Source organism: Triticum aestivum, chromosome 6D, assembly GCF_018294505.1.
Source record: "Triticum aestivum cultivar Chinese Spring chromosome 6D, IWGSC CS RefSeq v2.1, whole genome shotgun sequence".
Taxonomy (NCBI): Eukaryota; Viridiplantae; Streptophyta; class Magnoliopsida; order Poales; family Poaceae; genus Triticum; species Triticum aestivum.
Genome location: NC_057811.1, coordinates 74,881,237 through 74,898,234, shown reverse-complemented (window position 1 = coordinate 74,898,234; position 16,998 = coordinate 74,881,237). Strand labels below are relative to the sequence as shown.

Genomic DNA, 16,998 nt, shown 5'->3' with positions numbered 1-16,998 from the left:
GAAAGCAAGGTTATTTCTTTTTTTTGAGAATCAAAGGGGGGGGGGGGGGGGGAGTTTCCCCACCTGAATATATTGCTCAAAGTGGCCAAAAAGCCTGAGTAGTGATCCAGTTTATAAGGAAAACCGGATCAAAAACCTTAACAAATTGACCCCGTTTATAAGGGAAACCGGGCCGAAAAACCGAACAAGGCACGACCTAGCTGGCAGACATAAGACATCACCACGAGAGACACAAGTAGATGTGGGGTGTCGTCGAGAGATCACAATACCAGGACTTTGCAAACAGCCGAACGCATCGGCGGGCATACCGGCCCCCATGGCACAACTCAGGAGCAACCACAATCAACGAGTGTCATCCCAGACACGAACCTTGACTGGGGCTCCGCCACAGAAGAACGGAACGATTAGCAAGTTTGAGAGGCATCTTGTGCCATCCTTGAGCAAAGATGAGCCGAGACAATACCAAGAGCACGAAGCTCGCCGCAACACAACGGTAACCATGAGAGAGTCTTGAGCAATCATCACCAACCTGAGCCGCACGAGAACACCACCACCGTAGACGAAGAGCTCCAATCAACCGAGACCATCCATGATGCCTCCAGGCTATTGGTGCAGCCGAAGGGCAACGAGCGACCGAGTCCACACCCGGACGAAGAGTCACACGCAGCCGAGTCTACATCACAACAGCGGCACCGCCGGCGAAGCCGAAGGGCATCAAGGAGCCGAGTCTACACCTGGATCGCTTCACCGTGCACAGCAGCGCAGGACGGTCGCGCCACCACCACCACAACACACACCACCGTCGACCCCAGTCGGCCGCACAACCACACCACCAGCCGCACCACCACCACCAACCACCGACCTCAAGCCAGCCAAACACCACCCAAACCTCAGGTAAGCAACATGGAGCAACGTCTCCGAAGACAGGCACCACCAAGGTGGTAACGACGTTGTGGACGCCGCTGCCGTCCGATCCAGGAGCTGGATTTAAGGCTTTCACCCGGAGGACGAACAGAGTAGGCGAGGAACCAATGCATCACACAACGGTACCTTCAGGGAGGGATCCGACGCTGCAGAGCGCCGCTACCACCGATGCCGACCGAAGCCGACATAAGGCTTTCACCAGTAGCATCACCCTCGTCACCCTTTTGCTGAGCCACGTCGCTGTTGAGACCAGAGCCACCACCGCAAGGAGGGGAAAACCTCCTGCTACGGCGACCGAGCGCCTGCCGGACTAACACCAGACCGCCGAAGCAACCAACAGGGGTGGAACCGAGCAAGGCGCGTCAGGGAGTGCGAGATCCGCGGGAGGATATGAGCAGAGGACGCACCTAGCCGCCCCTGACTTGGATCTGGCAGGAAAGAGAGAAGTGGCTGGACCACCGGCCTGGCCCCGCCGCCACGCCACCACGCTGCCAGCCACGCAGGGCTAGCAAGCCGACCAGCTCCATAGCACCAAGCCGGGAGGGGGGCCGCCACCCCACCCCATCCCGCCGAGCAGGGCTGCCGGGCCAAAGCCCGAGCAACCCACTGCAGCCGCAGCATCGCCGGGAGGGGTCTCGTCGAGCAGCCAGGAGCCGCAGTCCGCATCCCCGCCCGCCGGATCCACGCGCCAGGAGCCGCCGGAGCGCCGCCACCCGCCATGCCGTCCCCGCCAGATCCCGTCGAGGCGCACCGAGGCCGCACCCCAAATCACCGGAACGAGGACGCCCAACTCCGCGCCCTGCGCACCCAGGCCGTGCCCCTCGCGCCCTCGCCGCGCAGCCCCGAGCACGGCCACACACGCCGGTGCGCGCACCCGCACGAGTGCCGCGCCGAGCCGAGTCCCCGCACGAACGAACGGCCCGCGCCGCCCCTGCTCGAGCTGGAGGAGGGAAAGGCCCCGCCGCCGCCGAGCCGCGCGGGCTTCGCCCGGCGACGTCCGCCGGCGGCGGCAAGGGGAGGAGGGGCCGGAGGGGCTTGTGCAGGCGGCGGCTAGGGTTCGCTCCCGGGCCGCCCGCGGGAGCGACCAGGGGAGCGAGGAGCGTCCGTAAAAGCAAGGTTATTTCATGCAAACAGAAAAGAAAACTCTGAAAAGCTTATGACATTTTAGGAACAGTCTGTATTACAACCACACTTGGAAGCTCTGAAAACTTATTTAAGCATCGTGAAAGAAAACAGGTGATAAAGGATGTCCATTCATATAGCTGGCATAAGGAAGAAATATACTCCCTCCGTTCCTAAATATAAGTCTTTTTAGAGATTTCAATATGGATTACATACGAATGTATATAGACATAGTTTAGAGTGTAGATTCACTCATTTTGCTCCATATGTAGTCCATATTAGAATTTCTAAAAAGACTTATATTTAGGAACGGAGGGAGTAGAACTTATAGAAAAGCAGCTCCAGGATAAAATGGCATATCCCTTCTACTTTTTGTCCTCTTCTTTGCTTTGTTGCTACAAGTACCCAGCCATCGACTGGTCATTTGCCTGATTATTGGCACATCGACTGGTCATGTTGTCCTCAGGGCTCAGAGCCAGTCAGGTTTTTAACAGCGAATGCAAAACACATGCGGGAAGTATGCCAAACTTGAACTGAAATGATACACACAGGCATAAGCACTAATACGGTATCATCATCACAGCCAGGTGCTAACAGGAAGCACTCAGCTAATAATATCTTCATAGTAACAATTTGGCGCAATACTAAAGCTTCATGCTCAATGGTCAATTGTAGTGTTTGGACTTCAGAAATCATTTAGGGCAGGAAAGTGAAATTGTTCTGTTCTCTTTCCCTTCGAAAGAATGACCATGAGAAAATAACCATGGTAAGTAACGAGTATTTAGCACCAAGTACAATAAAGGTGTGTTTTATCTTGACAACTAAGTAATATCCGTCGATCATTTAAGTAAATGTAACAAGATTAGGCATCACCAGTACTCGTGACCATGTCAAAGATATTGTGTTCTTCAATTACCCTTCTGCAGCCTATGACGAATATCCTTGTTCTTCATTTCAGTAATCAATTCCTTCGCTTTCATGGAGTCACCGTGATTCAAATAACCCTCAATCATGCACATGTAAACAGTTGTATCACGTGGTACTGCCATATCAATCATCTCATTGAATTTTCCATGTTCATCAATTACCCTTCTGCGGCCTATTTGAAATATCCTTGTTCTTCATTTTGGTAATAAAATCCTTGGCTTTCACTGAATCACCATTTTTAAAATAACCCTCAACCATGCACATGTAAACTTCTGTGTCAACTGGTACTCCCATATCAATCATCTCACGGAATTTTTCCATCGCATCATCCATCCTGCCCATCTTGCAAAATGCAGATATCACAGTTAAATAAGTGAATTCATTAGGCTTCACCCCCTGCTTCAACATATCTTCGAAGAAAAGCAGGGCCACATCCATCATTCCATGCTTAGCACATGCATTAATCAGTATGTTGAAACAATAGAGGTCGGGTACAACTCCATTTCTTGCCATCAGCTCACAGAGATGGATCATATCAATGAGGGATCCTTCTATAGCGTACCCACGGAGCATAATAGAGTATGAGACTATATCTGGTTTTCGTCCATTCACAGCCATGGAATAAAATATTTCCTCAGCTTCTTTGATTCTTCCATGCTTGCAAAGGTAGTCCATGAGTGAGGTGTAGGTAACAACGCTTGGCATAACACCTTGGCTTCTCATCACTTTCAACAACCTAGCGACTTCTTTCAACTGTCCCAAAGTCGAATATCCTTGGATCAGGCAATTATATGTCACAGCATCTGGTTGGACACCATTATGAACCATTGATCGAAGAACCACCTCTGCCTTGTCCATTGCTCTTGCTTTGCACAGAGCATCGATAACAGAGCTATACGTCACCACATCGGGCACAACCCCCTGCTGCATCATTTCATGGAACAGATCACATGCTTTGCTTATTTCACCCTCCTTGAAGAAACCATCGATTACCATGCTGTATGACACCACGCTGGGGGAGTGGTCAGATCCTTTTTCGGCAATCATCCGGAGCAGGTCAAGCGCGAGCTGGCACCTACCATTGTCACATAAACTCTTGAGAATTACTGAGTAGGAGATGACATCAGGCAGGTCATCGGGCATCCTGTGGAGCAGCACGCCCAAAGCCTCCTCCGTGCGCTTCATGTCGCAGAGGCACTTGAATAAGTTGCTGTAGGTAATGATGTCCGTCGGTATGCCTGTCTTGAGGCGGCGGCCGAAGAAGGCAGGCCCTAGGTCCGGGCAGCATGCTCGATGGCAGCAGTCAATTAGTATATTGTAGGTGTAAATGGTGGGCGCTGTCACCTGGCGACGACCTGCTTGGGCCATGCGGTTGAAGAGATCGATGGCGAGGGCAGAGGCATTGGTGCAGGCGGTTGAGGGCGGCGCACGCGCGAGTGCAACAAATAAGCCGTTGAGTGCACGCGCTGATATTGGGACAGGTTGGCGCAGCATTTCATCGAACAGTTGGTGCGCGAGCTCTGGCCTGAGCGTTCTGAAGCCCAGATGGGCGTCCTCTTGAGCGTCCCCCGCGTCGCTCCTGGGCGGCTCGGGGGAACCCTAATCGTCGGCCGGCGGCGCCCCCCTTCGCCACCCCTTCTCCCCCTCGCTGCTGCTGGAGGATGCGGCCGGGCTAAGCCCGCGCCGTGGACGGCGGCGTCAGGGCGTTCCCCGCACGAAGGCGCGCATCTTGGTGGAGGGAGGCCGCTCCCTCGTCCTGCTCGGCGGCCCGGCGTTGCGGCGCTCCGGTGGCCAGGACCGCGGATCTGGAGGGTGGCTCCTCCGGTGACCCTCGGGTTCCGGTTGCTGCTCGCGGGATGGCGCCTCCGGCTCCCTGCGGTCTGAGGCGGCGACTCTGCTTCGCTTCTCAGATCCGGCCATGGTTGGGTTGGGGTGGCGGCCCTCCCACCTCTGCTTACCTGCAGGTTTGCTGGCCGGGAGTTGTGCGCCTCTTGTGGCTGCCCTGCGGAGGAGGGTTGCTGGGTCTGGCAGGCGGCCAGATCTGGCTCACCGCCGGTGCTGCTGGCCGGCTTCGACGGCAGCAAGGTGTGGTGGCGGCATGGAGGGCCTGGTGGTTGGGTCGGGTCATGTGTGGTTTGCCCTCCGGACAGATCTGATCTGGCCGGTGCGACCTCGATGTGCGGCGGCTCAGATCGGTAGTGACCCGTGCACACGATGCTTGATGGAGGTTCCTTCAGCGGATCCGGGTGAAAACCTAGTTCTCGGCTTTGCCAAGACCGGCGTTGGCGGCACTCTGTTGTGTCATTACCTTCTTGAAGGCCTCGCCGTGCAGAAGCTCCAGACCTCTATCTGCTACCTCCGGGGGAAACCCTAGATCAGTAGATCAGATGACGGCGGCGCGTTGGTGTCGTTTCCTCCTTGGGGGCGTCATTCTTGGAGGCGTACACGGGTTCGAGGGGCCAGTGGGCGTTTTTTTTGGTGGAGCGGTGCTTCATCCTGCACATTGATGACGGCGGATCTCGGCGGCGTGGTGCAGTGGAGACTCGGCGCCCGATGCGCGGTGCTGGACACGCACAGGAGGGGGTTGCTGTCTGGCGTCATGGTGGCGTCGATGGCTGAGTGGCCTGCAAGGTAGTAGCCTCAATATCTGCTCTGAAGACGGACCAGTGGAAGATGGCGGCGACGACACATGTGAGTGCGTCTGACCAGTTCATGCCCCAGACCTGGTATGTGGCTCGGCTGGGGCTGCTGGCTTTTGATGATAGGCTTAGGTGAGTGGACTGGGTATTTGGCCCAGCTAGCGCCCCTTCATCATATGGATAGGAGTAGTGGCATATATTGCCAAGATGACGGATTCAGGCAGATTGTTGTCATACTTTGTAAGGTCCTCGAGAATAATCAATAAAGTGGCCGCATGCATCTTCCAGATGCAGAGGTCAGGGGTCATCCTCCTTTTCTAAAAAAATGATTGGCGTGGAGTTCGTCCAGCAGCTCGTGGGCGCGTGAGGAAACGGAGCTAGAGAAAGAGCGGACCTGAAGGCGTGACATTGTCGCAGTCTAATTTCTGCAGCAGCGGTGAATGCTGGCGGCAACGACCAAGTCCTGTCCTGGTGGGAGGAAGGCAGACAGAGGAGACACTAGAGACTAGACTGGGTGGTGTCGCTCGCTTCTTCCTGCAGCGACGGTGAGTCCGGGCGCGCGCCGGCGACGACCAACCACGGGCCGGGCGCGTCCAGCGGCGGGAGGACGGTGAACGGCGGTGCTGGATTCGGGGATTTTAGATTCGATTTGGAGCTCGGCGCGGCTGGGATTCGATTTGCTGGGCGGGTGCACCATGCATTTTACATGGGATTGGGAGGGGTTCGTACCAAAATAGGGAGTGTGAGTGTGTGACATTTCCTTCCGAGAAACTACACGCAATGGAACCAGTTAACCAACCAGATGGGATCATACAACCATATGATTTTTTAATACTTCAATTAATCACTTTATTCGCAACATGAGTTTAGTAAAAAAAACGTATCATAAGTAATTCGCCTTTTTTTCATCGCCGTTAGGCGGGGAGGACCGACTCTTCATTGGTTACAGTGGTTTTTATCCTAGTAAGTCTAGGGTTTGCTCGTCTGAAACGACGAATGGACAGTGGCATTACGATAGAGAAGCCGCTATTTTCTTTAATGAAATTCAGAAATCCAATATCATTTAGATTACTATTTTAGTGATCCAAACGATCTTATTTATATTAGTTTACAAGAGGGAGCACTTCTGTTAACCTTTTTCTGCTGCCCATGTTGCTGATCTGCACATGGTGCTTCTATCTACATGCACGTGTTTTCCAATTCTCCTTCTATTACTTTGGAAAAAAAAACTTGCCTGCTAATTAGGGAAAATTCATCTCTGCACCCGCGCTAACGAAAAAAATCAAAACAAATACTAGAAAAATTCAAAAAAATCCAAATTTATTTTATGCGGTAGACAATTTGATGCATGAGGTCCGCTCAGATTTTCAAATCATTTGGACATCTGAGGAGCTCTCAGAAAAAAAGACAAATTGGGGGTCTGTAAAAATGTTTAGTGGCTCAGATGTCCAAATGACTTGAAATTTGGAGCGGGCCTCACACATCAAATTGTCTACCACACAAAAAAAACTTTGAATTTTTTATGATTTTTTTTCTAACCGGGTGCAGATGAGCCTGGGCATCGAAACGCCCTACTCGCTAATTAGATGTTATCCTTGAGACCAGTACAAGTATATAAAACTAGAACTAGAGGCAGCCGCAGTGCAAATAGTTGCCACGCCCATATCATGGGAGTTTGGGGGCCTGAAGATTCATTAATCTGTTAAAATTACTGAATTAGGCTGGAGTGGCCTTTTAATTTTGCCACACCCATACTCATCCAGCCAAGCTGGAGTCGTAATAGATTCTTCAGTTATAATTAGGCTGAAGTAGCCAGTTGTATCAGTGTACTTGCTTATTTTACCATTCATCAGCTTCAGGTGTTGTAACCTGTAAGGAGTACCGTAGTATAGGACTATAGATGATTGTACACGCTGGTTTGATTTGAATGGCCAAACTTCTGACTCTGATTCTGTTATCTTGAGTAATCCACTCCCAGAAGAGTTGGTTTCACAGACTGGGTAGATGTTATCAGTACATATGGTTCCTTTGGTTACTTTTTGACCAATATATCTGCTGGTGAAAAATTTAAGATGTTTGCAGTTTGAGTGGTCAAATTTGATACTGGCTGTCTGTACAGAAGTATTTAGATTAATCTGTACTTTATTTCTACGCCCATTTAATAATATAAAACTATGGATGTTGCTTAAGACTCTGTTTGCCCAAAACATCGTATACTCCTGAACAACTAGGGGTACTTCAACAATATATCATTACTGGAAGTCTAGAGAACAACAGTCATTGTACAGCACAACAAAGTCTGCATGAAATACTTTGTCCAAAATGAGGAAAAAAATCAAGAACAGGTCATTAATATATTGTTAAGCTAAAGATCACGGTGGATGAGGATGTAAGCAGAGATGAGTGAGTTGATGGCAAAACCATGAATGCCAGGAAAGATATGGCGATGGGGCTGTTCGCCATTTTGGGGAAAGGATCACTACCCCAGTTATGGAGCCAGACATCCAGTTGAATACTCGGGCAGTTGCTGGTGATGACAGATGAAATCAAGAATATGGTAGCACCTGCAATACAAACAGAATAAATAATTCAGTATTGATGCCTCCTTGCAGAGATTGAAGGACTTGACAAGTCATACCATATCGGGAAAGCAAGTTATTTCATGCAAACAGAAAAGAAAGCTCTGAAAAGCTTATGATATTTAGGTACAGTCTGTATTAAACAACCACACCTGAAAGCTCTGAAAACCTATTTAAGCATCATGCAAGGAAACAGATAATAAAGGATGTCCATTCATATAGCTGGCAAAAGGAAGAAATATAGTATAACTTAAAAATAAAAAAAGCAAGGATAAAATGGCATAACCCTTCTACTTTTTGACCTCTTCTTTGCTTTATTGTTACAAGTACCCATTTAAACCGTTTGCCCGGTTTTTGGCACATGCACTGGTCATGATGTCCTCACTCCTCGGTGCTTAAACCCAGCTCAGGTTTTTAAGAGTGAGTGCAAAACACATGAGGGAAATATGCCAAACTTCAACTGAAATGATACATACATGCATAAGCGCTGATAAAGTATTATTATCACAGCCAGATGCTACCAGGAAGCAGTCAGCTAATGATATACTCCCTCTGTACCAAAATACTTGTAGTTAAGGGAAACTAGTACAAGTTCCCCCAACTACAAGTATTTCGGTACAGAGGGAGTATATACAATCTTCATAGTAACCATTTGGCGCAATACTAAAGCTTCATGATCAATGGCCAATTGTAGTGGACTTCAGAAATCATTTATGGCAGAAAAGTGAAATTGTTCTGTTCTCTTTCTCTTCGAAAGAATAACCATGCTAAGTAACGAGTGTTTAGCAACGACGAAGCAATATCTGTCGTCATTTAAGTAAATGTAACAAGATCAGGCCCCTCACCAGTATGTATAACCATATCAAAGATATTGTGTTCTTCCAAACCTATGATGAATATACATGTTCTTCATTTCCGTAACCAATTCCTTGGTTTCCACGGAATCACCGTGATTCAGATAACCCTCAATCATGCACATATATGCCATTGAAATTTCATTGAAATTTTCCATATCGATCATCTCATTGAAATTTTCCATAGCTTCATCCATCTTTTCCATCTTACAAAATGCAGATATCACAGTTAAATAAGTTAATCATTAGGGTTCACCCCTGCTTCAGCATGTCTTCAAAGAAAAGCATGGCCACATTCATCATTCCATTCTTAGCAAATGCATAAATCAGTATGTTGAAAACAGGGAGATCGGGTATAACTCCGTCCCCTGCCATTAACTCACATAGTCACAGATATCAATCATGTCAACAAGGGATCCTTCTCTAGCATACCCATTGAGCATAATAGAGTATGAGAAGACATCAGGTTTTTGTCCCTTCACAGGCATGGAATAAAAAAAAACTGCAGCTTCTTTGACTCTTCCATCCTTGCAAAGGTAGGTCATGACTCATGACTGAGTTCCAGGTAACAACATTTGGTAGAACACCTTGGCTTCTCATCACTTTCAACAACCTAAACGCTTCTTTCAACTGACCCGAAGTTAAAAATCCATGGATCAGGGTATTATATATCCTATTATGTGGTTGGACACCATTATGAACCATTTGTCGAAGGATCACCTCTGCCTGCTAATTAGGTGCTATCCTTGCCATAGATACAAGTACATAATACTAGAACCAGAGGCAGCTGCAGTGCAAATAGTTGCCAACCCATACATATCATGGAGTTTGAGGGCTTGAAGATTCATTAATTTATTAACATTACTGAATTAGGATCAAGTGGCCTTTTGATTTTGCAGTATAGTCATCCAGCCAAGCTGGAGTTGTAATAGATTCTTCAGTTATACTTAGGCTGAAGTAGCCTCTGTTGTATTAGTGTAATTGCTTATTTTACCATTCACATCAGCTTCAGGTGTTGTAGCTTGTCAGGTGTGATTGGGATCATGTTCTGATATTTAAGATGTAGTATAGGACTGCAGGTGATTGTACACACTGGTTTGATTTGAATCGCCAGACTTTCATCAAGTTAGATGTTATCAGTACATATTGATCCTTCCGTTACTTTTTGACCAATATAACTGCTGATTAAAAATTTAAGATGTTCACAGTTTGAGTGATCAAACTTGATACTGGCTGCTAATATGTACATAAGTATTCTGTACTTTATTCATATGCCCATTTAATAATATAAAACTACGGAAATTGATTATGGAAGTTGCTTAAGACCGTGTTTGTCCAAAACATCGTATATGCTTGAACAGCTAGGGGTACTTCAATAATATATCATGCACACAGCAGCTACGGACACATATATATCATTACTGGAAGTCTAGAGCACAACAGTTATTGTACAGCACAAAAAGGTAAGCATGAAATACTTTATCCGAAATGGCAAAAAAAATCAACAACAGGTCGTTAGTACATTAAGCTAAAGATCAGTGGATGAGATTGTAAGCAGAGATGAGTGACTTGGTGGAAAAAACCATGAATGCCAGGAAAGATATGGTGATGGAGCTGTTCGCCATTTTTGGGAAAGGATCGCTCCCCCAGTTATCAATTCAGTCGAGTACTCGAGCAGTTGCTGATGATGACACATAAAATCAAGCATATGCTAGCACCTGCAATACAAAAAAAAAATCAGCATTGATACTTCCTTGCAGAGATTGAAGAACTTGACAAGTCATACGGTGTCGGAAAAGCGAGGTTATTTCATGCAAACAGAAAAGAAAGCTCTGAAAAGCTTATGATATTTTAGGTACAGTCTGTATTAAACAACCACACCTGGAAGCTCTGAAAACCTATTTAAGCATCGTGAAAGAAAACAGGTGATAAAGGATGTCCATTGATATAGGTTGCATAAGGAAGAAATACATAACTTAATAATAATAATAATAATCAACTCCAGGATAAAATGGCATATCCCTTCTACTTTTTGTTCTCTTCTTTGCTTTGTTGCTACAAGTACCCAGTCATCGACTGGTCATTTGCCTGATTATTGGCACATCAACTAGTCATGTTCAGGGTTTTAACAGCTAATGCAAAACACATGCGGGAACAATGCCAAACTTGAACTAAAATGATATAAAAAGACATAAGCGTTGATACAGTATCATCATCACAGCCAGGTGCTACCAGGAAGCACTCAGCTAATAATATCTTCATACTAACCATTTGGCGTAATACTAAAGCTTCATGCTCAATGGGCAATTGTAGTGTTTGGACTCAGAAATCATTTATGGCAGGAAACTGAAATTGTTCTGTTCTCTTTCTCTTCGAAAGAATGACCATGAGAGAATAGCCATGGTAAGTAACGAGTGTTTGACACCAAGTACTATAAATGTGTCTTTTGTCTTGACGACTATGCAATATTAGTCGATCATTTAAGTAAATGTAACAAGATCAGGCCTCTCACCAGTACCTACAACCATGTCAAAGACATTATGTTCTTCCATTACCCTTCCACGGCTTATGACGAATATCCGTGTTCTTCATTTCAGTAATCAATTCCTTCGCTTTCACGGAGTCACCGTGATTCAAATAACCCTCAATCATGCACATGTAAACTTCTGTGTCAACTGGTACTCCCATATCAATCATCTCACGGAATTTTTCCATCGCATCATCCATCCTGCCCATCTTGCAAAATGCAGATATCACAGTTAAATAAGTGAATTCATTAGGCTTCACCCCCTGCTTCAACATATCTTCGAAGAAAAGCAGGGCCACATCCATCATTCCATGCTTAGCATATGCATTAATCAGTATGTTGAAACAACGGAGGTTGGGTACAACTCCATCTCTTGCCATCAGCTCACAGAGATCGATCATATCAACAAGGGATCCTTCTATAGAGTACCCATAGAGCATAGTACAGTATGCGACAATATCAGGTTTTTGCCCATTCACAGCCATGGAATAAAATATTTCCTGAGCTTCTTTGGTTCTTCCATGCTTGCAAAGGTAGTCCATGACTAAGGTGCAGGTAACAACGTCTGGCATAACACCTTGGCTTCTCATCACTTTCAACAACCTAGCGACTTCTTTCAACTGGCCTAAAGTTGAATATCCTTGGATCAGGCTAGTATATGTCACAGCATCTGGTTGGACACCATTATGAACCATTGATCGAAGAACCACCTCTGCCTTGTCCATTGCTCTTGCTTTGCATAGCGCATTGATAATGGAGGTATACATCACCACATCGGGCACAACCCCCTGCTGCATCATTTCATGGAACAGATCACATGCTTTGCTTATTTCACCCTCCTTGAAGAAACCATCGATTACCACGCTGTATGACACCACGCTGGGGGAGTGGTCAGATCCTTTTTCGGCCATCATTCGGAGCAGATCAAGCGCAAGCTGGCTCCTACCACTGTCGCAGAAGCTCTTGAGAATTACTGAGTAGGAGATGACATTAGGCAGGTCGTTGGGCATCCTGTGGAGCAGCACGCCCAAAGCCTCCTCCGTGCGCTTCATGTCACAGAGGCACTTGAGTAAGCTGCTGTAGGTAATGACGTCCGTCGTGATGCCTGTCTGGAGGAGGCGGCCGAAGAAGGCAAGCCCTAGGTCTGGGCGGCATGCTCGGTGGCAGCACTCAATAAGTATGCTGTAGGTGTAAATGGTGGGTGCTGTCACCTGGCGACGACCTGCTTGGGCCATGCGGTTGAAGAGATCAATGACGAGGGCAGGGGCATTGGTGCAGGCGGTTGAGGGCGGCGCACGCGCGAGGGCAGCAAATAAGCCGTTGAGTGCACGTACTGATACCGGGACAGGTTGGCGCAGCATTTGGTCGAACAGTTGGCGCGCGAGCTCCGGCCAGAGCGTTCCGGAGCCCAGATGATGGTGGAATTCGCTCAGCAGTTCGTTGGCGCGTGAGGACACGGAGCTGGAGAAATAGCGGGGCTGGAGGCGTGACATTGCCGCCGTCTACTTCCTGCGGCGGCGGTAAACGCGGGCGGCAACGACCAAGTCCTTACTCTGGTGGGAGGAGGACGGACGGAGGAGACGCTGGACAGAGTGGCCTCGCTGGCTTCTCCCTGCAGCGACGGTGAGTGAGGGCGCGCGCCGGCGAGGACCAACCACCGGCGGGAGGAACGCGGACGGAGGTGTGGGATTGGGGAATTTCAGATTCGATCTGGAGTTCGGCGCCACTGCGTCTCGATCTTTACTCCCGAGAAACATGCAAGAAGTGTGATTGGCATCGTGCACTCCTAGATAGGGAGGGTGACTTTTCCTACCGGCAAACTAGAGATAAGGCCAACTTCACCGTGCGACCTTATCTTGTCCGGGTGCGTCTTTTTAAGGTAGAACAGACGAGTAGCGTGGTTCAACGCGTGGCCCCAAACGGATAAATGTCCGGATTCCGTCCGTTTTCGACCCATCCATGGCCCAAACTTGCGCCGAGTTTGGAGTGAAACGGACATCACGCGGACGGGCTCGCCGCACGCCCTTGTCCCCCCGTGGCCCGCCTGTCGAGGACACTAGCAGTCCCTTCACTTCCACCCCCTCTCTCCGCCCCGCCCTGCCGCCGGCGCCGCTGCTATTTTCTGGCCGCCACCTCACCGCGCAGCCCTCGGCCGTCCATACCAAACCACGTCTCAACATGGCCGCCACCACGCCCGCGCTTTCGCCGTAGTTTTGGCTGTCGGTCGGAGGAGGTTTGGTCGTCGCCGTCGCAGCCGGCGGCGGAGGGGATACAACCGCCGGCGACGTACCACGGCGGCCGCGCCAGCTTCCGAGAGTGCTCCAGAGCGGCCAGTAGTCGGCCGCCAACCACCCCTGCTACATCGAGGTGATCATCGCGACCTCTTTGCCACCACGACCGCAAGGTGTTTGACACTTTGTCCACAATGGTATGGACAGTGGAGATGAGTTTTTCTTCCACCACTTCATTTGTTCATCGGACGATTCGTCGTCGGATGATGAAGATCTTGGTGGTGGCTGCACTGGTCGTTCACGACCACATTCAACGGCAGCTTCCTCGGTACAGGGGGTCACTCCCTGGCCGTGCTCCCAACCTGAACCGCAACAGGGAGAGAGGCCACACCCTGCTCTATGTCTATTACTTTGCGAACACCCCGCTCTTCAAGTCGGATAAATTCCGTCGCCGTTTTCGAATGTCAAAGCATGTGTTCAATTGTATCCGAGAGGGAGTGGTTGCTCATGACCCATACTTCGAGTGCAAGACGGATGCCCTTGGCAAGCTTGGATTCTCCTCTTACCAGAAATGCACCACGGCCATCCGCATGCTTGCATATGGAATTCCAGGCGATCTGGTGGATGAGTATGTGCGTATGAGTGAGACAATATGTCTGATGTCAATGTACAAGTTCTGCCAGGCTGTGATCGAGGTGTTTGGCCCGGAGTACTTGAGGCAGCCAACTGCCGCTGATACAGAGAGATTGTTGGCGACCAACGCAGCTAGAGGCTTTCCAGGCATGCTTGGCAGCATAGATTATATGCACCGAGAGTGGAAGAACTGTCCATTTGCTTGGCAGGGCCAGTACAAGGGGCATGTCAAAGCGTGCTCTGTCATATTAGAAGCGATGGCTTCGCAGGATCTTTGGATATGGCATTCTTTCTTCGGCATGGCAGGTTCTCACAATGATATCAACGTGCTGCAGTGTTCTGCAGTGTTCGCAAGGCTTGCAGAAGGCCACTCCCCACCTGTCAACTTTGAGATCAACAACCACCAGTACAACAAGGGATACTATCTAGCTGATGGTATATATCCTCAGTGGTCAACTTTTGTGAAGACAATCTCGAACCCCCAAGGTGAGAAGAGAAAGAGATTTGCCCAAATGCAAGAGAGTGCAAGAAAGGATGTGGAACATGCTTTTGGTGTGCTTCAATCCTGGTGGGGTATCGTTCGAAACCCTGCACTGTCATGAGATGAAAGGAAGCTTTGGGAGGTGATGACTGCTTGTGTGATCATGCACAACATAATCGTCGAGGACGAGCGTGATGAGAGTATCTTCGACCAAGGATTTGATTATCAAGGTAAAAATGTTGAGTCCCTGCACCAAGAACCGGCCACATTTGAACAGTTTGTTCAATTCCATCGCGAGCTGCGTGATTGGCACACTTATTTGGATCTTCAAAATGACTTGATTGAGCACGTGTGGGATCACATTGGCAACCAATAGATGTATTGGTTCATTTTATGTTGATTGAAGACAATTTCGATTTGGTTGTAAAACTATTTTATTAGAGACAATTTTGATTGGGTTGTAAAACTATTTTTATTTTCAGACAATTAATATTTGAACGTGCAAACTAGTTTTGATATGAAAATATGGGCATTTTTGGCCTTGGCGGACAGGATGGAGCAAACGGATGCGGCTGCGCGCTGGGCGCACGGCCACCACATCCCAGGACAGGCCCGGACACGACCCCATCGCCCTACCCAAAGGGACAAAATCCAGCTAAACCGGACGTCCGTTTGGGGTCCCGTGATGAGTTGGCCTAAGAGATGATGGAATCAGTCAACCAAGGTCCGTCAGTTCATTTATCCATTCTTTAAAAATAATTTGATTATATTTCAATTAACCAATTGATTTGTAACACGAGTTTAGTAAAAGAAATCATAACGTAAGTACTTCTTTTCTTTGGCGGCCTTTGTTCGGCCCCGTTTGATGGGACTTCATCGGTTTCAGTGGTTTTCGTCCTACTAAGTCTAAGGTTTGGTCTTGATTGAAACGAAGAGGCAGCAACGTTATGGTAGGGCATAATGTCCCTCCCATCCCTTATATGCTCTGTTACGGTTCTATATTGACGGTGGTGTTCGATGGTTCCGCTTCATATCCATTTGGTGTTGGCATTTGGGAGCGTGTGGTAGTGATGGCAGTGTCAATGGGACGAATAAACAAATCATGTGTGGGCTTGGGACGTGGCCCTGTCGATTTTCTTCAGGAGAAGTCTGGCTGGATTTCGCTCCTCGAAGAAAGTGTGTATTGCGGTTCAAAAGCTTGTGAATGATCGAGAATTCGGGATTCTTCCTGGATCTGCTCGGTCCCCTTGTTCCCTCTTCCTTCGGTGGTGGCACCGTCAGCTGTGAGGAGAGTTTTTGAATGTCCATGGGTTCGTCGAAGGAGAAGGTTTTGCATGTTCTTCATTTTGTTTCTTTGTTTGACAATAGCTTCTCTAGACTCCTCGGGAGCATATGCATCGTTATACTACTAGCTACCATTTTCCTTGATGAAATTCAGATATGAGATGTCCTCTAGCCGTCTCTTTAGAAAGATAAGTACTCATATTATGTTTTAAAAAATGTGAATGGAATGGAAAGGATATATAACCAAATTGAAAACATTCGGGATGTTCTCAACTAAGTTGTAATGCCAATGTGGATGTTGCCAGTTATGTGGCTCATTTGCTTACTTTTCGTATGGAGGGTCCCTTGTATAGTGAATGGAGGTGGATCCGCTTAGTTTTTTCATTGATGCTCTAGCAAATGATGCTCGAATGAAAGAAAATATTACGAAAATCCTCCATATTGTATTTAGTGTCCAAACAGAACTTTGAGTTAAATTGACACAATTTCCAACACTATATAGTGTAATTACATAAAAAAAGAAATCTGTATATATTTCTATTTTCAAATACAATTAAATTGTTGGTTTTAATGGGAAAAAATAGTTGCTAAACTATTTGTCTAAAGATGTGACAATAACAATGCACGGTTAAAGTCAACCAAGTTACCTATAGAATTAAAAAAAAAACAAGTTTGAGTTGATGGTTTTTGACTTGGCCCAAAAGAAGGTGAAATAGGCGTAGATGTATGGCCTTCATGGACGAGTGCATCGCGAAGAACTCGAAAGTCCTCGCCAAGAAGCAGAGATGATTTACCGT

General features: G+C 47.8%; 2 protein-coding genes across 4 annotated transcripts; both read right to left on the bottom strand.

The window, feature by feature from the left end:
* Window positions 1-2,958: 2,958 nt before the first annotated feature.
* On the bottom strand, window positions 2,959-4,893 carry LOC123142448 (protein Rf1, mitochondrial-like). Its single transcript, XM_044561359.1, has 2 exons — window positions 4,690-4,893; window positions 2,959-4,572 (listed from the first exon to the last, which is right to left on the bottom strand). Exons 1-2 carry the CDS (start codon window positions 4,891-4,893, stop codon window positions 3,127-3,129), a joined length of 1,650 nt encoding a protein of 549 aa, XP_044417294.1. The 3' UTR covers window positions 2,959-3,126.
* Window positions 4,894-10,460: 5,567 nt separating this feature from the next.
* Window positions 10,461-13,399, bottom strand: LOC123143629 (protein Rf1, mitochondrial). 3 transcript variants are annotated; one of them, XR_006470962.1, is made up of 2 exons: window positions 11,314-13,399; window positions 10,461-10,763 (listed from the first exon to the last, which is right to left on the bottom strand). XR_006470962.1 is itself a non-coding variant. In XM_044562568.1 (2 exons), exon 1 carries the CDS (start codon window positions 13,063-13,065, stop codon window positions 11,584-11,586), a length of 1,482 nt encoding a protein of 493 aa, XP_044418503.1. In that variant the 5' UTR covers window positions 13,066-13,399; the 3' UTR covers window positions 10,461-10,763; window positions 11,558-11,583. The 3 variants fall into 3 exon arrangements, 2 of the variants coding, with proteins under 2 accessions (XP_044418503.1, XP_044418502.1); XM_044562568.1 differs by having other exon boundaries at window positions 11,558-13,399; XM_044562567.1 differs by having other exon boundaries at window positions 11,564-13,399.
* Window positions 13,400-16,998: the final 3,599 nt, after the last annotated feature.